The 23,074-nt window shown below is 42.2% G+C and overlaps 3 protein-coding genes across 9 annotated transcripts in view; 2 read left to right on the plus strand and 1 right to left on the minus strand.

The window, feature by feature from the left end:
* ciita (class II, major histocompatibility complex, transactivator) overlaps window positions 1-5,719 on the plus strand; it is a 29,695-nt gene extending 23,976 nt beyond the window's left edge. For both annotated transcript variants that reach the window (XM_015945476.3, XM_070542812.1), the window contains 6 exons: window positions 1,369-1,449; window positions 1,538-1,621; window positions 1,717-1,800; window positions 1,889-1,972; window positions 3,846-3,929; window positions 4,007-5,719. In XM_015945476.3, the coding sequence (XP_015800962.3) occupies window positions 1,369-1,449; window positions 1,538-1,621; window positions 1,717-1,800; window positions 1,889-1,972; window positions 3,846-3,929; window positions 4,007-4,082 (493 nt within the window). In that variant the 3' untranslated portion in view covers window positions 4,083-5,719. The remainder of the gene's footprint in view (window positions 1-1,368; window positions 1,450-1,537; window positions 1,622-1,716; window positions 1,801-1,888; window positions 1,973-3,845; window positions 3,930-4,006) is intronic.
* On the minus strand, window positions 4,944-12,289 carry dexi (Dexi homolog (mouse)). Of its 2 annotated transcripts, none has more exons than XM_015945478.3 (2): window positions 11,317-12,289; window positions 4,944-6,708 (listed from the first exon to the last, which is right to left on the minus strand). In XM_015945478.3, the coding sequence occupies exon 1, from the start codon at window positions 11,649-11,651 to the stop codon at window positions 11,382-11,384; it is 270 nt and encodes an 89-aa protein (XP_015800964.3). In that variant the 5' UTR covers window positions 11,652-12,289; the 3' UTR covers window positions 4,944-6,708; window positions 11,317-11,381. The 2 variants fall into 2 exon arrangements, with proteins under 2 accessions (XP_015800964.3, XP_015800963.3); XM_015945477.3 differs by having other exon boundaries at window positions 11,310-12,289.
* A 32-nt stretch (window positions 12,290-12,321) lies between these two features.
* Window positions 12,322-23,074, plus strand: part of clec16a (C-type lectin domain containing 16A) — a 76,165-nt gene continuing 65,412 nt past the window's right edge. For all 5 annotated transcript variants that reach the window (XM_054750657.2, XM_054750661.2, XM_054750658.2 and 2 more), the window contains exons 1-5: window positions 12,322-12,590; window positions 13,103-13,231; window positions 13,909-14,042; window positions 15,073-15,221; window positions 19,676-19,781. In XM_054750657.2, coding sequence (XP_054606632.2) covers window positions 12,517-12,590; window positions 13,103-13,231; window positions 13,909-14,042; window positions 15,073-15,221; window positions 19,676-19,781 — 592 coding nt within the window. In that variant the 5' untranslated portion in view covers window positions 12,322-12,516. The remainder of the gene's footprint in view (window positions 12,591-13,102; window positions 13,232-13,908; window positions 14,043-15,072; window positions 15,222-19,675; window positions 19,782-23,074) is intronic.

Here is a 23,074-nt window from a genome sequence, read left to right on the forward strand (position 1 = left end):
ATCTCAGATAGAGGAGGAGCAATGTGGTTTTCGTCCTGGCCGTGGAACTGTGGACTAACTCCGTACCCTTGCAAGGGTGATGGAGGGTTCATAGGAGTTTGCCCAACCAATCCACATGTGTTTTGTGGATTTGGAGAAGGCTTGTGTCCCCAGAGGCACCCTGTGGAAGGCACTCCAGGAGTATGGGGCGGATGGTATTTTGCTAAGGGCTATTCAGTCCCTGTACCAGAGGAGTGTGAGTTTGGTCTGCATTGCCGGCAGTTAGTTGGACCTGTTCCCAGTGAGGATTGGATTCCGCCAGGGCTGCCCTTTGTCACTACTCCTGTTCATAACGTTTATGGACACAATTTCTAGGCGCAGCCGTGGTGTTGAGGGTGTGGAGTTTGGTGGCAGGAGAATCTCCTCTCTGCTTTATGCAGATGATGTGGTCCTCCTAGCTTCATCAGGCTCTGACCTACAGCTCTTACTGGAGAGGTGCGCAGCCGAGTGTGAAGCGGCTGGGAGGAGGATCAGCACCTCCAAGTCTGAGACCATGGTTCTTGACCAGAAAAGGGCAGCTTACCAACTCCGGGTTGGGAGAGAGATCCTGCCTCAAGTGGAGGAGTTCAAGTATCTCGGGGTCTTGTTCATGAGTGAGGGAAGGAGGGAGCGGGAGATCAACAGGCAGACTGGGGCAGCATCTGCAGTGATGCAGACGCTGATCCATTCTGTTGTAGTGAAGAAGGAGCTGAGCCGGAAAGCAAGGCTCTCAATTTACCAGTCGATCTACCACCCAATACTCACCTATGGTCATGAGCTTTGGGTAATGACCGAAAGAAGAAAATCGTAGATACAAGCGGCCAAAATGAGTTTTCTCCGTGGGGAGGCCGGGCTCAGCCTTAGGGGATAGGGTGAGGAGCTCGGACATTCGGGAGAGACTCGGAGTAGAGCCGCTGCTCCTCCATATCAAGAGGAGTCGGTTGAGGTGATTTGGGCATCTTGTTAGGATGCCTCCTGGACGCCTGCCCACGGAGGTGTTTCAGGCACATCCTATCGGCAGGAGGCCCCCTGGTCGACCCAGGACACGTTGGAGAAAGTATATCTCCAAACTGGCCCAGGAACGCCTTGGGGTCCTGCTGGAGGAGCTGGTGGAGGTGGCTGGGGAGAGGACAGCCTGGAACTCCTTAGTTAGGATGCTACCCCCGCGACCCGGACCCAGATAGGCGGAAGAAGACGAGACGGAACGAGATTTATGTATTATATGACCAAAAAGTCTGAAATTACCAAGTAATCGTTTATGTTTTTTACAAAAGAAAAGCTGTCTAGAAGACTTCCAGACTTCTAATGGAGCTGTGCTATTCTAGTGTCTGATCATCCTTCTTCCCCCAGGCTTGGCCCAGAAAACGGCCCATTGGTTCTCCCCAAGCTTTGGGACCTTCTGCCGGGACTACAAAACCTGCAGCACCTTGAGTGAGTGCTCACAACTTTACTTTTCATTTTAATAAACAGTAAAACATTGTGCCTTTGTAAAACTGGCATTAATATTTGCATTCTTCAGTCTAGAGAAGAGTAAGATTGGGGACAAAGGAGCAGAGAAACTGGCCGATGCATTAGTTACTCTGAGCTCTCTGGAGATACTAAAGTGAGTTTACGCTGATCTTTTCCTCCTTCTGTTAAACACATCTTCATCTTTATTTTTATGTAATTAATGAAACATTTTCTCACTTTTTGTTTCAGTCTGTCGCAGAATTGTATAGGAGATGAAGGAGTGAAGAAGCTAGCACTCACATTTAAAGAGCTACCCAAACTCCACTGTTTAAGGTTCATTTTACACACATGCCTACACAGCAACTATAAGTGGTATCCTTCGAGAAAAGGCGCCTAATTTCACTTTTTGTTTCTTCTACAGTCTTTACAGCAATGTGATTTCTGACGAAGGTGCAGAGAGTTTAGCAGCTGTCCTCCCACACATGGCGTCTCTCACAGAGCTTGAGTGAGTTTATGACTATTTCCTCTATTTTTTGTCACACTTGGATTTTTCAGATCAAAAAACAATTTCTAGCCCGGCAAGCCATCCTTTACATGCAAATATATAGTCTGGCCATCTGGTCTGTATTCATAAGTGGTAGTGAGTCCCTCGTGTTGTTCAGGATTTTCTGATCCAACATTCATGTTTCTGAGGAAGCAAAAAGATTCTAAGCGTCCCCAAACCATCACACTACCACTCCCATGTTGGGCTGCTGCTATGGAGTTCTTCTAAAGTGCAGTGTTAGTTTTACTCCAGATAGAACGGGACACACATCTTCCAGAAAGGTCTGCTTTAGTCTCGTCAGGCCACAGAATATTTACTCTAAAGTCTTTTGTGTTGTTTTTGGTCAGTATAAATTTCAGTCTTCAAACTCTTCAATCATGACCTCTGACCTTAGCTCAAATCAAATGAGAATGGCAATGTTTTAGATGTTGGTCAGGATTCTTTTGGTTCTTGAATTCCTTCAGAACAGGGTAGTCACATCCAACCCTGGTTCTTAAGGGCCACCGTTCATCATGTTTTAGCTGTTTCCCTGATTCAATGGTTGAATCACCTGTTAAGCAGGTTATCAAGCTCTGCAGAAGCCTGTTAATCTCCCATGGGTTAAAATCAGGTGTGTTGATGCAGAAAAAAACTCTAAAATTTGTTGGACTAGCCTGGTGAGCCATCCACGTCTCATAGACAGATCTCATTCATATTGGCAGACTCACAGGCTTGTCTTTTAAACAGTCTGCGCTAGGATCTATCAGAGCAGTGAAATCAGTCAGCGGGACAGTCTGCTATATGCTGTAGAGGAAGTACTTCTTGTGTTTTAAAGAAAACCCCAAGTCTAAATTGTTGAAAGTCCAGAGCCACCGCTATCATTGTTGCTCCGTCTGTCGCAGCTCTGCTGTCATCGCAAAAGAAATAAAGTTCTACCATTAAGGCGCTAAGCCCGCCAACAGACTGCGCTGTGAGTGGCCCGACTTGCTATTAGCTAAGCCAATGGTTGACCTGCTGAGGCTACTATGACTGTGATTAAATCAACCTGCAGAGCAAAATATGTTGCTGCTGCTACGGTTTGGCTAGAGACTACAATTAGACACCACTGGAGCATTGCATGATGTTGTGCTTTTTGAGGTGTTTTAGCCAACTTCATGTTGTCAGACAAGTTCTATTAAAGCGATTTCTTTCTTCTAGAGGTCTGATAGTAACTGGGTCTGGGTGGGGCTTCTCACACTTCCAAATAATATAGTTAATCACAATTAAAGCCGCAGTGGCTAATCTGCAAAGCTAGCTTTTAAACACGGTCTCGGAACTCTCACCCCTCCCGTCGGCTACCACGTCCCCCGATATGGGATTACTTTTCCAGAGTAAACAAGAGAGTGATGAACACCAGTTGCCCTTTTCTACATCCATATGTTTTTTGTTGTCCGTGACTTCAACTGGTGTTTTTCTTTTTGGGACTCTGGTAGTTTGTCCTAAAGTCGGAAGTGGTAGCAGCCGGCTGTTTCTCCTTCTCTGACTTTATTGAGCGGAGAACCTCTCACCAAATAAATACAGAAGTGTGGTGCTTTGTTTTTGACACAGACAACTAGATTGTTCAATTGCTTTCTGACTGAGCCGTGTTATTGGCTGAGGTTTTTAGACGCTAAGAGGCATTAAAATGTTTTAAGCGAACTTGTTTTGCAGATTTGACATTGCAGCGCTGTAATGACATTAAATGCATTTTTACAGCACTGCAGATCAATCACGCTGCAGTACATTTATGCTGGCGTTACAGTTTTTATTCAACCTTAATACAAAAACAACAGAAGTTGCACGAAAAGCCCACTTTTCCTGTCGTCGTGTCCAACAGTGTGAAGTACAACAAGATGACAGACGTTGGTGCTCAGATTCTGGGAGCAAGTTTGAAAAACTGCACAAAAATGAAGACATTGAGGTGAGCTGTTTGGTCCTGTTTCCTGATAATAAATCTCTCTGTCTTTTGCTGACTCGCTCTGCCTCGTCTCACTGCAGGATGTGGAACCAGTGTATTCCTTACGGCATGTTCGAGAGACTTCAGCAGCAGGATAGCCGCATCCTTTGGCATTAAGACCTTTCTCTGCCTTTGCATGAATCTAGGATCTGATGCATGCGTGTGAACACTACACGCTGGGTGTTCTGAAGCCCGTGCACTGTGACATGCGCACAGAGAGAGATTGCACTACGACGAGCAGTCGCTGCTTCACTCATCAGGTTGATTTTGCCTGTTTTATTAGAGCTATGAGCAGATTCACAGAGCTGCTATCCAAGTGTGTTTTATATAAACTTAAGAGGCAAATTTGCACAATAACTTAGATTTTAATTAACACGTCTAGTTGTAGATAATGTATAAAGACTTGCTGTGATGTGTGAACATATTTCTGGCTCTAAAATGGACTTCTTCTCACTTGATACTTTTTTATATAAACCTAATTTTTTTTATGTTTCTGTCACACGTTTATTTTGTTTCCACCACACCAGTTGCTTTATTAACACCCACAGCCCCCCACTTTTCACTTCCTCCCGCTGTAGTTTTCTGTTCCCGTTTACACAGACTGACCTTTCTGAACACGGAGATGTTTGAGCTTCCTCGCGGTTAAACGACTTACCCGTCTTGTTTTTCAAGCATTACACCCAAAATTTTAATGCACTCATTTATAATCAAATCAAATTATTGTTGTTAACCAACGATAGCATCCTGGATGATTCTAAATACCTCTTTTGTAAAATAATAATAATGATTGCACTAATCTGTGGAATGAATTATGTTCAAAATAATTTTGTTTGAATTTCCACTCATAAAACATCATGCCATGTATTTTCTGCATTGCCACTAGAACCATTGTGGTCCACCGGCTTCCTCTTGTGACCGAATCAAGTAACAGCAACAACATGAGAACATTTATTTACAGTGGAGTCACTGAGGGACCAATGGGTGGCACTCAAAGTTTATTAAATACGGATCAGAAAATAAAACTGGCACAAGGTTCAGCGAATGGATACAGCTGCTACAGTGTAGATGTGGACGTGACTGCAGTTCGGAGTCAATAAACACAAAATTCTAAAGATTTAAACTGTAAAATAACCAGAAATGATGCTACTTTGTAATTTCACATTGCAACATTTTGTTGACATCAATTCAAAATAAATGTTTCTACTTTAATGTATTGTTTCCTTGTAAAATGCATTTTTTTCACATTTTATCCAAAACCCAGGTTTGACTTTAAAATGTTCGTATTAGTTTGCAGACGAACGTCTGAAACGGCCACTAATAATAAAAATAACATGTTACGCATTTAGTCAATCTATTAACAAAAATATGCAAAAACTATTGACCAATTAGAACCATTTACATAACTTTCTGATCAAACTCTACAAATTTACAATAATTAATAAGCAGTATCCTGAGCATTTATTTTGCGAGCAACTTTTATCGTGCCCAAAAAAATTGCAAAAATTTGTTATAAAAAATGTTGCTTCATGGCATTTTGAAATAAAACAAAACAGCTTTTAGTGTTTTGATTGTTTAAATGTATAAAACTATGGTAACAGTTTGGTATCAGGAACTTTATACGTCAATATTCTTGCCTTAAACAACATTTGAACATCACATTACACTGGATTACTTTCTGGTTGCCCTCTCAGCTGAGTAGGTTTTAAATCCAAAGAAAGATTAAAATGTTTGACCAAAAAAAAAAAAAAAAATAATAATAATAATGGAGTCAGGCAAGGAAATTTTGGACCTAGAGCTTCAGAGTGAAACATGCATGTGTAAATATTCAATTTCTTGAATTAAAACCAAAACAATGTCCAGAGCATTCAGCATATTGAGTGTAAAGAAAGAAAATACTGTTTAAAAACAGGTTTTCAGTCAGGCTGTACGTCCTCTGCCTAGACCTGCAGCATGTCCAGTACATTCAAACCCAAAAAGGATCCATTCAGTCATTAAATGTGAGAGGTCTCCTTATTATCCGATCACCCATCTTACATTTCTTATTGCTGTTCAGAGCTTATGCTTTAACTATGTAAAAACATCATGCACTGAGTCTCTCAGTCATAAATCATGTAAAACCGACAGAAAAATTTGCATTTTTAGAAATCTCATGCACGTCTTTTGAGGTTTTCCACAAAATTGTTTGTCCTAATTTGCCAAAAATAATTTATTAAGAAAAATATATCAATATATTTGGCTGATAACTTGCTGCAAATTAGAAAAGTTCAATTCCTTTCCATCTCCAGTGATATCCTGTCCTGCCATTGCTACTGAGAGCTGAAATTCATTATGGAGAACCTCAAAAGACTTTCTGATTTAAGCCTCAAGGATGTGCGAGCTTGCGTTCAGAGTCCAAATATAAAAACAAGCTGTTGTCGGAGTGCCACATGCTTACAGGGGATGTTGTCTTCCCGTTCTTCCCTAAAGTCTCAGGACACTGGAACACAAGAGACAAGTTCTGATGAGTCTGTGGAGCTTGCTGCCAAGTCCAACATAGCCTGGAAAGCTTTTTGGTGTAAATGCCGGGCAGCTGGATGAGAAGCATAACGCATCCCTCAAATTACGGGAAACACTTTAGAGTCGTGCAGCACATAGTTGCTCCTTTTGTCCCAAATAAGAGTCGGTAACGCCACAGCTGTGATAGTCCTTTGTCCCCATTGGGACGGTCGACCTTCCTCGGGTCAGCTCTTTGTGACGACACAACCTGAGAACAGCGACAAAACATGTTTGAATTCATGCCAGGGCATAAAAACATATGGACCAAAGACGTCTCCAAACGGATGGATAAGTGAGGTCGCACCAAAAACAAATGCTGTTTAGGAGTTTGTAGCAGCTGTGTCAAAAATTGCAATCAGCTTTGGATTTAAAGAGCACAATGTTTATTTTTACCGTTAATCTCTGGAAGTATCCATCAAAATGTTGTCGAAAAGGAATAAAATGGTGTCCAGTCGCTGAAAATCATTGGTGGCTTCGTAACATATAACCAGTGTTGGGAAAGTTACTTTTAAAAAGTAATTAGTTATAGTTACTAATTACTTTGTCAAAAAAGTAACTCAGTTACTGAGTTACGAGATTATAAAAGTAACGAATTATCAAGAAAAATAACTACTTAGTTACTTTTTCATTAAGGAATGCAAGAAAAATGGGTTAATTGAACTTACTTAATTTACTATAAATGACTACAATAGTGAAATATAAATGACTAATGACTGGAACAAAATAAAATGTATGTCCAAATGTTTTTTATAAACCTGAATAATTTAAATAAATAAGCACATAACAGGAGGAACTACTAACAGGAACATTACACTTATCTAGACTATTAAAAGGTCACTGTGTGATATTTAACAAGACCCCAATCAGCTAAAATTTAAAATTGCAAACAGAAACACCTGTAAAGGTTCCCGAGCCTTTAAATGGTCTCTCAGTCTACTTAAATTACAGAAATAAATGTAATTTTGCACAGTATTTTAACTTTTACAGCTTCACATAATTGTGTGTTTTTAGTAGCATTTCTGTTGCTGGTAATCTAGTAATGGTTAAATAAATAAATAAAATCCTTTAAAATGGCACTAGAAGAGGCACAAGCCTAATGGAGGACTTAAATGTACTAACGTGGGTCAGACCCAACCACAGAAGAGCTGAAGCTGGGTGGTAAACACACACAGGTGGTTCTAACAACACCTGAGCTCCATGACGGCTGAGACTGATGCATCAGCGTTACAGCGGGACTAAAGACATGATCAGAAACAGGTTACAGCTGGATGATCTAGGAAGGTAGAAGATCAGGACGTCTGAGCGGTGAACAGGTGAGCGGACCTTCGGGACGTCCCGCTGTCACGCTAAGAAGGGCACGGCTGCAGACCCGCAGATTCGCGGCTGCAGATCCACACCTGCAGCCGTAGACTATTCATCATGTCTTCCTCGTTCTTCACGGGCCATGATGCGCTTGGATGAAAACATCTACCTCTTTAGCTCCTGATCAGCTGATGACAGCTTCAACACACCGCGCTGCTTAACGCACACATTTCCTTATCAGTAACAGAAACTATCGTTTTGTTAAAAGAAGACGGTAATTAATTAGTTTGCTCGTTAATGAAAGAAATGTTTTTTTTAATTAACGTGGTTATTTTAAACGGCGTTATTCCCATCAGCACTCTGTTGGGTCTACAGCAGGCAGTGACAGAGACAGTGAGAACACTGAGGGTCTCCGCCCACCCGGCCAATCATCATCGTGTTTGTAAGTGCGTTACCGACATCTCTCTCTCCCTGGCTGCAGCTGAAGTGTGGCGGTCAGAAAGCCTCACGCTGTTGCTCAACGTTCGACAAGCACATAGTAACGCACAACCTTCCGTCCCCAGTAACGGTAACGGCATTGCAACAGTGGGAAAAGTAAGTAATTAGATTATTCCGTTACCTAAAAATGAACGCCGTTAGTAACGCCGTTATACTTAAACGGCGTTACTCCCATCACTGCATATAACCATAAAAATCCGGTCTAAAGTACATAGGATCTAACGTCTTAGGTGGACGCCATGTTTCCTTTTGGCCAACTCGGGGTCCTGCGCCTGTCTATGACGTCACAAGATGACTGGCTGGATATAAGACTTAAGGGACTTATGTTCAAAAACATTTAGGTAGCAAGAAACACGAACTTAATAACAAAACTGCTGGACTCTTTCCGAAACAATCTAAGGAGATACAATTTGTTTTGGCAGAGTGGTACAGGGAGCCTAAGTCTCCTCCCCTTCCAGTCGGCTCCTGGGTCCCCGGAAGAATAAAAAAATGAATGCAAGTCAACGGGGCTAAAAACGCTATTTTCTAATCCGCTTTGCCTTACGCCCTGGATCACACACATGTTGTACTGCAATTTAAATGAAAAGAAATGATGGGTGTTTCAACCACGCCAGTCACATACTTTGAGATTTATCAGCTTGTAAAAGTTTGTAATTAGCATGACTACACACCAGAAATCGGCATGTCGTATATGTGACGTCACCACATAATCTCCTCTACCCTAACGTAGCTGCTACTTACCACATGACCAGATTCATGGTGGTTCTTTCCTCCTGTGGGACGTTAGCTGAACTTACAGCCATTTTCCCTCAAATTATCTCAGTGTCTGGTTCGATGACGTCACTTTCGTGAAGCGCATTTGTAGTCCTGGACTTATTTTCACACAAAACCTAAAATAGCGATTGCCTCCTCCTGCCCCCCCCCCCCCCCCCCCTTTGAAAATAAGCGTGTTCTTGGTATCAAAATGTGTGTTTAAAATTCACAGACATCATATGTGAAACCCACGGCACAAAACAAGCAGAATTATAAAATAGTGCTTTTAGCCCCATTGACTTGCATTCATTTTTTCGTTCTTCCTTGGACCCGTGGTCCAGAAGGAGATGGACGTGACTTAGGCTACCTATTGCCGCAGTATGATGACATCATCGGCAGGCGCAGGACCTCGAGCAGATCTGGAAAGTACAGCGCCAGGAAACTGCCATCAGCTTTGCATTGTCTCGATGGAATTTCCTGAAGGACCATCAAAGTCTGGGAAGTCACGCCGTGGTTTCAACATTTACTGTAATGTTTTATTAAACTGGGAACAGTCATGACAATTTGGTGTAAAGCTACTCTAAAATGTGTGTATGTACTGCCCCCTAGAGCCAGGAAACTACACACTAACTTTAAGTCAACATTGGTGCCATTTCTTGTTTTAATCTCAGCTTCTTCCTTGGCTGTGAAGCACTCAAGAGGGAGTTTCTAAAAACGTCCCAAATCATTTGCGAAGGCTCTCAAATTCCTCCTGTGGGACGACACGACTCTAGAGTTGTTGGAAGCATCAACATGTTCAAACAATTTAAATAAATTCTTCATCAAGTCAGTCGCAGAGTTCTGTCCGGATTGTGACCCCTTACCCAGACACTTAGGAGAGTTTGCTGACTTGTGAGACTAAACCGTGAATGACTAGAAACAAAAAAAAAGACGTCTAAGTGTGAAATTTTTTAGACAACAAATAGCGAACAAATAACATAATTACGACACCTTGCCACTACATTGGAATAAGAACTGTTATTGTTTGCAATTTTGACACAAAATGTGTCATAATTAATATTTTATTGTATTCCAACTAAATAAACTAGGTTTTCTTGGAGTTTTGTACCCCCCACTAGTTAAAGCCCAGTGAAAAGCTCAGAGCCGTGTGAAAAATCTTTTTAAATTAGAATTTTCCTGTTTTTAATTTTTAGACTAAACTTTTTTAAATAATAGAATACAGAAGTCTGGAAAAACTGTAAATAAAAGTGGATTTTGTGGTGAACTTGATAATGTATTATAAAACTGGCTGTAGGGGGAATGAGGTGGCCATCATTTGTGTAGATGCCCCCCCCCCCCCCCCCTTGGTCCAGTGCCGCCTCTGGTATTGATCCAAGTATTTAAACTGTGCCTTGTCACTGCTGCAAGTATGTATATATATATATATATATATATATATATATATATATATATACAATATAATGTTGTCACTTTTGTTTCTATGTAACATGTGTAGGTTTTTGGAAGCATTATTAATAAAAATAAGCTTTTCTATGAAGTTTCACGGGAAAAACGAGAGGTCATCGAATTGTAATATAGTATCAAATCACTATGGACTTATAGAGAAACATGTTTAAAAAGGATTGTCACAGTCCTTTTTTAGGCATTTCCACCATTTGTAATATCTGTTAAAATGGCGATATGACTATAATTTGGTAACTTTTGAATTCCATTTTTTAAGTTTTAAAAATAATCAGACAGAAAATAGGTTTCTGATTATGGGCTTTCATTTAAAAAAACTGATTTAAATGGTGATATAACTATAATTTTGTTTACATTTAAATTCCATTTTTAAAGTAAAAAAAATCAGTCACGTTTATGAGATGGTCTTTTATTTTGAAAAACTTGTTAAAATGGCAAAATAAATGTAATTTTGTCACTTTTGAATTCCATTGTGTACGTTTTTTAAACTATCAGACAGAAATTAAGTGTCTGATATGGGCTTTTAGTTTGAAAAACAGTGGTTAAAATGGCGATATAAATAAAATTTTGTAACTTTTGAATTCCATTTAAGTCTTTTTCATATAAGCAGACAGAAAATACATTTCTGAGATGGGCTTCTATTTTGAAAAACAGTGGCCCGAGCTTTTACCGTAAAGCTGTGAACGCAAGCGCCTAGCAAAATCAAGTGAGGGCTCACTTTACCGTGAATCGGCGAGTGGAGGCTGGCTTTATCCATTGTATTTAACCCCCCCCCAAAAGACGCGAACTGCTTACTTTTTACCGTTATATGTGACTGAGAGTCTGCATCCCCTCTAACAGGGTTCTTCATGTCCACGCCTCGATTCGTCATTCCAGATACCCCTCGAACACATCCAGCTCCGTGTCTGCGTCGTAGGGCACAGAGGCCGGCTCGGACAGCACCCCGAGGTCCACCAGCGCCTGGTCCATGTCCTCTGGCAGAAACACTATCCCCACATTCAGCACGATGTACTCCATCAGAAAGGCATAGTAGAGGATGAGGACGTTGACAAAAAACAGGCCCAAATACAACATATATGGGAACTCGTCCAGAAGCGATTCCACCGAATCCAGCTGGGCATAAACTGGGTGTGTCATAGAAAACAGAAAGACACGTTTCGGGGTCTTGTGCGGGACTAGATGCTGTCGATGGTGCTCCAGGAGATCTGTTTATGTCGGAGAGACTCGGGCGTCCATTTCTTCTCGGCCCGACTTGCAACAGTGACGAGGATGCCTTTCAAAGGCGATTTGTCTATCTATACGGTCCGCAGGAAAACAACGGGGAAGCAAGAAGACCCATGAACGTCACGTTCATTGCTAATTATATCCGTCGGAGTCGGTCAGGATTGAAATGGTGTTAGCTAGCTAGCTCGACGCATACTTGACATTGGTTATCTGCGTTAGCGGAATTCACACCACGCAGACTGGCGAAAAACACTAAAATTAGCTTGTTAGGGCTAGAACATTTTCAAAATGCATAACAAAATATATAGTCATACACACATGCTGGTTTTCGCTAAGTCTTCACGGATATATGCCGCATTGTTTTTTTTTACATTTTTGCCAACTGCCTGCAGAAAGAGCTGACCACAAAGCGACGTCTGAACTGTTCAAACGTGATTGGCTCGCAAACTAGCTGCCTCTACTCTGATTGGCTGAAAAGCTGTCACACGCGTACGTAAGAAGTTACTGTCGCTTGATTTAGTCGTCACTATCAACGAAAAGAAAATGTAGTTTTTATTCACCCATTTGTTGTTTGATTTCGAGACTGTTTAATGACGACGGAACAACAATTCCCAGAAAACACCAAGATACCAAAGAGCTGCTCACCTTTCTGCCGTATCCGCCTGTCACCCACTGTATGCTAAGAGGATATCGGTATCGGCTAAATAGGTGATATGGGTAAATGCAGATTATAAAATTAAAATTTTTTTAGAACAGATATTTTCTCAAACCTACAACCATGTTTGGTCGGTCGCGGAGTTGGGTTGGAGGACAAGGAAAAGCGAAAAACATCCATTCGTTGGACCATTTGAAGTGAGTAGTTAGCGTCACGTAGGCTAATTTAGCTTTTAGTAACTGGTAAACAACGGCACAGACGTTAGCTAAGTTATTTACGGCTAAAACACGACAGTGTATGAAAGCAGATATAGTCGGTCTTTAATTAATAATAAAGCTATTCATTGTTTCTCTGTTATTTTTTGTTGTAGCTGGCGAGATAAAGATGCTAGTTAGCATACTTGTCATTTGAAACCATAAAGTCAATGCCAGTCTCTTAATATTAGCAACACACTTCGCACTTTAAGGCTGCACACAGCTGTTTTCAAACATTCTGCAAAGCAAGACTACCACAGAGGCGGAGGCTTAGTCAAGCGTGGGTGTTTAGCAAGACCCCGAACCATCCTCTGCCAACATTACAACAGCTTCTAGATTTGTTTCTACAGCACTACAGGTTATAGTTTTACTGATAAGTATGAAAAAAAAGTGCTCAAAATGAACGAGAAATGTCTTGTGTCTAACCTGTCCCCCATAAATGTCCCATTTACCAGGTACATGTACCACATTCTGACCAAAAACACCACGGTGACAGACCACAACCGAAACTTGCTGGTCGAGACCATCCGCACCATCACGGAGATCCTCATCTGGGGCGACCAGAATGACAGCTCAGTGTTTGAGTGAGTCCCAGTCAGCAGTTTCATGCTGTTGTTATGTATCCGAATCATTCACTGGAGCTGAAGCATCATCTGTTCATTTGATTACATCTTTGGAGAGTATTACAGAAAAGAGGTTCGAGATGTGTACAGATGTTTTCGACCTTTAATTTGATTAATGCAAAGGCGTAAGAACCTTTGAAACGAAACTATTTGTGAAGTCTGAGTGTGAAAATTGAGTTTTTGGTTCCAGAACAGCTGATTTCTAAGTTTTAATTCACTTTAAGTGTCTTTGTTTTGAGCCAAGTCTGCAACACAAGAACAAACGAGCACAATGGAAAGAAAAAGCCATCATTAGTGCAGCTCTAATGAAGGGAAAAAAACCTTGTGCCACTGTACTAGTATATCCTTTTTCACACATAAGAAGAATAATGTCCTGAACTTAAAAAGGTACCATAAGGAGACAGAGGCTGCGTAGGAAAAGCTGCCAGAGTCAGCGTGGAAGTGAAAACACTCAACTGCAGCGGTCGCCTTTTATGTTCTGAACTGAATAAAATGATTAGTTGAAAATCAAATTTGGACCCAGGTGAAATCTGTTGACCCAAGTAAAGATTGAGGCTTGTATGAAAAGGTCTGCATGCATAAGACAACATTTTCCTGTTTCCCTGGACCTTTCTTCCCTTCCCTGTTTTTGTTTTCAGCTTTTTCCTGGAGAAGAACATGTTTGTCTTCTTCTTAAACATCCTACGTCAGAAATCTGGTCGCTACGTCTGTGTTCAGCTGCTTCAGACCCTCAACATACTTTTTGAAAACATCAGCCATGAGACTTCTCTATGTGAGTAACGATAATAACTCACTGAAAGAGCCAAATCTAACAGCAGCGGGGGTCTTTGTGTCATTTTGGTTCTGATCTCTTGTTTTGAGGGGAAAACAGCTAAGACATTCCCGAGGTTTTCAGCAGCGGATTAAATCAGTGGCATCTCTGCTTTTGGATTGATTTCATCTGTACAGTGTGCAGTTTTTAACTCATCACAGATTTCCTCACTTACAATTGGTTTTGACCCTTTGTCATCATATTTTTGTTTAAATGCTCTCACGTTCATTATAAGCATTGAGTTATACTGTAGATTCTAGTCACAGTATAATGTTTTTGCCTGAGCTTGTGTGTTAAGTTGTGCATCTCTCATGAGCTACTGGACAGATGTGGATAAAACTCTTTAGTGAAATGCACGAATCCCTCTGATACCCAGTGGACACCTGGAAAATACAGGTCATTTAACTCCTCTGTTCTTTAACGGGACATTTTATGTTGAGATATGTCTCATAAATAATGCAACGCTAATCACAAGTGTAAACATCTTCTCTGTACACAAGCTTGCTCTGGATTTGTTCTGTCTTGTTGCTAGGAAACCATCATCTCCAAAGATACGTTGCTGTCAAATTCAGCGACGTTTCCTGAGTAGAGCGGGGCCTTAAGAGACCCGGGGAGAGCCGTTGCTATTTTTAGAACAGATGGTGAAACTGTTGACTGAGTGTTGAGGTGTTTGTCTTTGAAATGGTTTGTTTTTCAGTTTGAGGAGTCCTAAAGAGCGTCTGATTAAAAATGTGTTTCTAAATGATGAGTTTGGGTTTGATGTGGGTTATTTACATGGTTGGCATAGATACCTCTGATTTTATTTAAATGTTTCTGTTTTTTCTTCTTTGGGTTTTATTATTGTTTTATTGTATTTTATTACGTGTTTTGTGTAAAGTGACCTTGGGTGTCCTGAAAGGCGCTTTTAAATAAAATGTATTATTATTATTATTATTATTATACATGGTTTTCCTTCATTTGACGCGTTTGTAATCCTCTCATCTGTTCACAGATTATCTGTTGTCAAACAACCACGTCAACTCCATCATCGTGCACAAATTCGACTTCTCAGATGAAGAGATCATGGCGTACTATATTTCCTTTCTCAAGACGCTGTCGCTCAAGCTGAACAACCACACGGTGCACTTTTTCTACAATGAGGTGAGGCCATAGAGGGACGTGGGTGTGGGAGAAAATCAAGAGACAAGTGATCACATTAGGGCTGCACAATATATCGAAATATTATCGTCATCGGGATAACAGGAGTCGGAGTCAGCCCGGTAAAAATGATTAACGACACCGAGCGGACTCGCGTTCACGTTTGAAAGCAGCGCTGATTCCAGAAACATCAGCGCAAAGTGCGTACGTTGCTCTGAGCCAGCATGACGAACAAGGGAACGGCGCCGCTAATGTTCGTGTGTTGCTTTCCAAAAGGGTCTACGTAGGGGCCGGGCGTATTATGTGAACGGACCCATCTGATTGGCTGCATATCAGAAGGGCTACATTTGATTGGTCAAAAACAGAGCGTAAAAAACAGAGCTGGTTTACAAAAAGTTGATGTATGACACGGATGGAAATGTTGAACCAAACATTTATCGCCATTTTTGACGTGCTTTGCGATGGGCCTAATGCTATTGGCTAATGCTGAGAGGCGCTCAGTTCAAATAGCAGGGAGCTCTATTGGACAGGGGGCGGGCTTAGCAAAAAACAAACAACTGTCATATTGCCTGCATTATATAAGCACAGGTTAAGACTTTTACAGGTTTCTACAAATGTCGTACATAATTCCTGAAAATTCCAGACTGCAGCTTTAAGGCACTACCGCCAAACTCACACGACGACTCAGATGAGCTCCAGAGAAGTTAACTTTCTAAAGTTTAAAAGTATCTCTAGTGATGTGTTTGTATGTCTGGTTATAGATTCTAACTCTTTATCATCCTGACCCCCTCTTCGGGTTTTTCAGCTCATTCTGTCAGTCTGTGTGCACCGGGGAAAGCTTTCGGTGTACTGTTAATGGCATCAATGCTCCTGAAACCAAACCAGACCATCTTTGTACGTTTCTGCTGGCTCCAACTACTTCATAAAAGTTGTTGGAGAAATGAAGGAAGGTGTAACTTGGCTGGCAGTCTTCAAGCGTTTTCTGTTGCAATCTTAATTTTCTTCAACAACATTGATCACTAGTTACGTTCAGTTTATTGTAATTAGTTTAAAATCAGATCCCAACTTGATTCTTACTGTCCTCCAGATGGCACCATTAACTTACTTTTTACTGCTGCCATTAAAGCACAAGTGCCAGTTTTAGAATCATTCAGTTCATTTCAGTTTATTTATATAGCGCCAATTCATGACAAGAGTCGTCTCAAGGCACTTCACATAATAAACATTCCTAAACAGTTCAGATTATTAAGCCAACTAGTAAAAAGTTTCCTATGTAAGGAACCAGCAGGTTGCATCGAGTCGCTGATTAGTCTCAGAGTCTTTACAGCAATCCTCATACTAAACAAGCATGCAGCGACAGTGGAGAGGAAAACTCCCTTTTAACAGGAAGAAACCTCCAGAGCCGGGGCAGGCAATCCTGGTCCTCGAGGGCCACTATCCCACATGTTTTACTGTTTTCCCTGTTTCAACACACCTGATTTCAATCAGCAGGAGATTAGCTTGCTTCTGCAGAGCTTGATGAGCTGCTGAATGAACTGTGTTGGAACTGGGAAGTAACAAAAAGATGCAGGATACCGGCCCTCGAGGACTGGAGTTGCCCACCCCTGCTCCAGAGGATCCTGGCTCAGTATAAGCAGTCATCCACCATGACTCACTGGGGATCGAGAGGACAGAACACACACACACGCACGCACGCACCCACACACACACACACCACGTATTGTGTCTATGGTTACATTGTGATTTCTTAATAAATATTCTATTTGGCGAGAGATAAACTTTATTGTATTTATGCTAGTGAATCTATAATTAAACAGGTAAACTAGTAGTGCATGGTGGCGCAGTGGTTAGCACTGTTGCCTCGCAGCACGAAGGTCGCAGGTTCGAAACTCTGCTGCGGCCTTTCTGCGTGGAGTTGCGTGTTCTACCCATGCATGCGTGGGTTTCCTCCGGGTACTCCGGTTTTCCCCACAGTTCACAACATGCCCTATAGGTTATTAATTGTAAGTCGCTTTGGATAAAAGCGTCTGCTAAGTGAATAAACATAAACATAGTAGCACATCCAATGTCAAGGAAAGCAAAAGGTTATTATCCAGAGAGGGAGAATGTTTAAGTGGTTAGCAGCAGTGTGCTAGACGATGGCCCCCTCCATGAGGCCACCACAGCTCAGCAGAACATCATTGCAGCTTCTTCTGGGGAGAAAAACACTTAGAGAGAAAATAAAGTTAGCAGCTGAAATAGCAGGAAATAATACAGTTAAAGAGCAGATAGTAGAAGAAAGTAGTAGAGTGTGAGAAGTGGTCAGTGTATCCTCCAGCAGTCTAAGCCTATAGCAGCATAACTACAGAGATAACTCTAGATAACCTAGCTGTTTTAGATGGAGGCATGTTGGAGGCAGGGCAAGGGAGAGCCGTCTTTACCGACTGTACACTCCACCTCCCTCTACTCCCCCACTTGTCCATATCTAGGCCAACATCAGATTTTAACCATAGGCCCTATCAAATAAAAATGTTTTAATCCTAGTCTTAAAAGTAGACAAGGTGTCTGCCTCACGGACTAAAGCTGGGAGCTGGTTCCACAGGAGAGGAGCCTGATAACTAAAAGATCTGCCTCCCATCCTAATTTTAGATATTCTGGGAACCACCAGTAAACCTGCAGTCTGAGAGCAAAGGGCTCGGTTAGGAACATATGGAACAATCAGGTCACTGATGTATGATGGAGCTTGATTATTAAAAGCTTTATTTGTGAGAAGAAGGATCTTAAAATCTATTCTGAATTTAACAGGTAGCCAATGTAGGGAAGCTAAGTCAGGAGAGATATGATCTCTCTTTTTAATTCTAGCTGCAGCATTTTGGACAAGCGGAAGACTCTGTGGACTTCCTGAGAGTAAAGAATTACAGTAATCCAGTCTTGATGTAATAAATGCATGAACTAGTTTTTCAGCATCACTCCTGGAAATGATGCATCTAATCTCAGCAATATTCCGGAGGTGTAACGCCGGGGACACACTGGCCGCGGAAGCGCCGCTAAAATGTGACCGCCTTCATTCGGCGCCCTTGTTAAGCTATTCTATAGACCACATGGGCCGCCGAAGCGCCGCGAATCGCCTCGCGCCGGCGCGCTCCAGCCCGCGCCGTGCAGCGATCATTTCGGCGTCGGCTCTATTTTTTTCGCGAGCCGCGGGTGAATCACGTCAATTCTGGCAGGAAGTCAAACGTAGACATAAGAGGCAGGCCGGTAAAGTTAACAAAATAAAGCATTTCAAAATAAAATTCCGCAATAGTCAAATGTGTTCGTAATCAGACACTGCAGAAAAACCACACGAACACACACACATCGAGCTTGTGTGCGTGTGTGACCACGTGAAGGGGGGTGTGGTTTTGGGTGTCTTTTCACCGGAGCAAACAGGACAGAGAGGCAGAAAGTCTGAGGCAAGCAGTTAAGATGGATGACTTTAAATGAATTATGGAATTTGAGAAACACAAGGAGCTGTACGACCCCCGAAAAACATGATTATTTACGTACCCATGTCGAAAGAAACTGCTAGGATTCAGCTGCAGAATTGGAGCGGGTTCCAAGAGATTCAACTGTCCGAAACAACTCATACCATAGGTTCACACACACACACACACACACATGCACGCACGCACGCACGCATGCACACGCACGCACACACACACTCAAACGTAGAGGAAAAGAGCTGAGAAAAGGCAGAGAGGAAATGGAGGACACCAAGTGTTTAAAAGAAAAACTACAGCTGAGCAGAGGCGTGCCTCGACTGCGGCGAGCAGCTGCCGAATTTTGTGAGCGATTCGCTTCTCGGCGCTTCCGCGGCCGGTGTGTCCCCGGCGGAAGAAGGAAATCCTGCAAACCTGTTTAATGTGGGACTTGAAATGACGTGTCTTGGTCGAAGATAACACCAAGGTTCCTTACTTTGTTCTCGAGACTAATTTAATGCCAAGGTCCAAAGATGAGAACTTCAGTCTTGCCCTGATTTAAAAGCAGAAGGATTGGAGTCATCCTATTTTTTATATCTTCTAGACAAGCCTGTAATCTACCTAACCGATTAGGTAAATAGGGTTAATGGATAAATATAACTTAGTATCATCAGCATAACCTCAGAGCCGTTGGTTTGAGTTTGGTTTCAGGATCAGATTTCTTCTTTTGCCGTGACTTCTGAGTGATTAATTCAACTCCACTTGGGGGTTTCAGTAACTGAGGAAATGCAGGGTGGAGGATCAGGCCCAGACACACAGAGAGACGGCTGTTTGTTGTTTCCATTACATGACTTTATTATTCAGGTTTGTTTAAAATGTTACATGTGTGAAAGTGGAGTGATTGTTATGAAAGGATGGCACTGTCCTGTGTCCCTTTTCTCTCTGGTGTCCTTTGTGGCCTGAGCACGGCGGTGTGATGCCTTGCTCACCGGCGCCTCCTCTCTCTCTCCCCACACACAGCACACTAATGACTTTGCCCTGTACACCGAAGCCATTAAGTTTTTCAACCACCCAGAAAGCATGGTCCGCATCGCTGTCCGCACCATCACGCTCAACGTCTACAAAGGTGAGTGAGTGTTGGTGGCACACACACACACACACACACACACACACACACACACACACGCACACGCACACGCACACCCGGGGTGTAAAACCGCCTTCAACTGTGCTCCCTCCTTTCTGCTCATTAATCGGCTGCATGAGTGAAGCCGTAACAAATGCAGTCAGCGGAGTCTTTTTCAGCCTTTGTTACTGTTTCTTTTTATCTGTGGTTAAATGTAATTTCAGATTAGCAGATCAACACTTGAATATGGATTAGAAACCTGCTTCATACTTGGCCAATTGTAAGACCACCTCCAGCAAAAGTATCAGAATATCAGTAAATGGATGAGCTGTCTATTGATTATTAAGTACCGTATTTTCCGGACTATAAGTTGCACTTTTTTCATAGTCTGGCTGGTCCTGCGACTTATATACCAAATTATGTGTACTTGCTGCGGGCCGGCTCCGGTCCAGGTTTCAGCTCCTCTGCCCCGCTGGGAGGGTTTCAAACACCGCCGTCCTCTGCTGGAGACCGTGGCGCGCTGCTGCGCCCTGATTGCTTACTCTGTTATTGTTACCGGTACTTGTCTTGCAATGTGAAACGCTTGGTCTCAGATTTTGTAAGAAAAATAATAACATTTCCCCCCAAAATACGACTTGTAGTCCAGTGCGACTTATAAATGTTTTTTTCTTCTTCATTATACATTTTATGGCTGGTGCGACTTATACTCCGGAAAATACGGTATAGAGAAGAGATCATTCTCTCCTAAAAGACCTAAACAGTTCAATGCCGCTTCTCTTTTTCCGTTGTGGTAATCCCCCGAGTAGAGCAAAGCAGAAAAGTGTTTGGCAGCCACTGATTGTGCAAGTTGTCCCACTTAAAGAAGAGAGGGATCTTTAATATTCATCATAGGTGTAAAATCATTCTGGAAAACACTGTATGATTTTTAATGGTGCAGAAAATAAGTGTTTAGCACCTACAAACAACCAAGAATTGTGCCTCTCACACACACACGTCAGCTGTGTTAATTGATCTCATTGTCTGTATGAAAGACACCTGTCCACACCTTTAAACAGTCACACTCCAACCTCTACAGTACCGGAACTGAGCCCAGTTGTTCAACTGACAGAAGAGCTGCACATTTAGGTTATTTTCCTTTTATGACCCTACAAGAGCCGATATTGATGCCTGTGGCCATTTGTCGCCCCCAAGTGCCGTCTCACATCACTGTGGGTGAGGGACAGAGAGACTTCTCCAGCAGTGGGGCGGGGTTTAAAGTTAAAGTGCCATCAGTTGTCACACACACATTTGACCCATCCCCTGGGGGATCGGTGAGCTGCAGACACAGCTGTGCCACCATTTGGTGGTTTAACCCCCCAGTCCATTTGCTGAGTGTCAAGCAGGGGGGCTTCGGGGTCCAGAAAACCATCCAGGCATCTCGCCTTGGTAAAATAATGCAGGGAAACCTCTGTATGCATTAAATATCAGGGTTCTGATCAGTCAGCCTCTCTGAGCTCCCGAGGAAACGGGTCATTCTGGGGAATAATCTTCATCATACTTACATCGCCGTGCATTTACCTCAGGACAAAGGTTTTACTACACAGTGTGTGTTTCTGTCATCACATAAATGTGGCCTCTGTCCAACAGTTACCTTCAACCTTCATTAAAGCTGAACTCAAACCAAATTTGATCGATTAGGGATGTGGAGAATGTGCTGCTCGCCCTGTTTTACCAAGGATCTGTCGAACAAGGAAACATCAGTTGTTTTGTTGTTAGCCTCAAGGGCTGCCTGCTGGCTTCATCATCACTTAAGTCGCTTTAGACAAAAGCATCTGCTAAATGCATAAACATAAATACAGTAACTCCGTCAGGATCACGATTAGGGCTGCAGCTATCGAATATTTTTGTAATCGAGTACTCTATCGAATATTTTTTTCGATTAATCGAGTACTCTAATAAATTACCCTTTTGTATTTGTAAACCATTATATCAAATAGCATGTTATAATTATGAAAGACCTGTTAAAATGAGCAAGCAATTGCCAGTTATTCTTCAAGTTTTATTCAAAATTAGTTTGCAAAACTTCAGCACTTCAACTTTACTTCACAGTAAACAAATGGCTGTGCAAAAAATAAGTACACAACCTGAGCCGATTTTCCCCTCGTGCGAGAATCTGCTAGCCTGCAAGCCAGACAAAAACTAGGAGGATAACTGTTGAAGTAGCGCTGCGAGCGGCTGCGGCCCAAACAGAACCAGAACCGCTCACGGTGCATGCGCAAACAGCTCGCCGGCTGTTCCCTATTAACACACGTCCGTTTTAATTTCAACACTTTTTTTCTCACACAATAACAAGGATTGTCGAGAAAGCATGTTTGCCGTGGTTTTGTCAAATTATACTGATCACAAAACATTTATTTACTTTCTTTCGTTTTCCTCCGCCACTCATAAATACCCGTGTTCTCCTGCAGCAATCCTGAGGGACAACAGACATCAATAACACAATAAAAAGTCCCACGTGTTGTGTAAAAACTGCTATTTTTTAGCACATTTTAAGTCCGACGTGTTGCTACCAGACGTACGGTGTGAGCTGAAACTGAGTGCTACAAACGAAAAAGTCGCACAGTGTCCGCAGAATATATAGAAAAACAGGCTAAAAAGCATTATCTTGTAGAGGCTCCGAGTCCGCATGCAGAAGTGACATTTACAGGTGCTGCAGCACGGAGGATGTGGTGTTGTGGTAGGCTTAATCCATTTTACAGTATTTATACTGGACTACGTTTTCCGCCTAACGACGTGAAAAATGGTTCCACAACTTGACATTTTCTGTCTTTTTCGCACTCCACCGTGGTCCACGTTGTCCGCCATGGCTTAAGAGAAAGTTAAGTTACATTCGCTACTCTCGTGTGCAGTCCAGTGGGCATGTGCGTCACTTATTTCAGTCCGGGTGAAACATGACCACGGGCGACTGCAAAGCCACGAATTAATTAAATATGAATTAAACGAATCCTCGAGGCAGAGAATTTGACTCGAGGATTTTTTGTACTCGAATTATTCGAGGTACTCGAGGAATCGTTTCAGCCCTAATCACGATGTTAAACAACATCAGAAATCACGTTTTCCTCCCATAAAAGGAAAAACTTCAAATATAAGCTACGGTGGCTGTGTTGGACTGCAGTCTGTTGCTGCTTCATGTTGCTTGTTTTGATGCTCCCTACTGATTCCTTGCTCATGCACTGCAACAGATGACGACCTGGAAAAATGTTTCATTCTGCACCGTGTATAAGTGAGGTGGCTGTTGTTTATTTGCAACGCAG

This window comes from Nothobranchius furzeri, chromosome 12, assembly GCF_043380555.1.
Source record: "Nothobranchius furzeri strain GRZ-AD chromosome 12, NfurGRZ-RIMD1, whole genome shotgun sequence".
In the NCBI taxonomy this organism is placed as follows: Eukaryota; Metazoa; Chordata; class Actinopteri; order Cyprinodontiformes; family Nothobranchiidae; genus Nothobranchius; species Nothobranchius furzeri.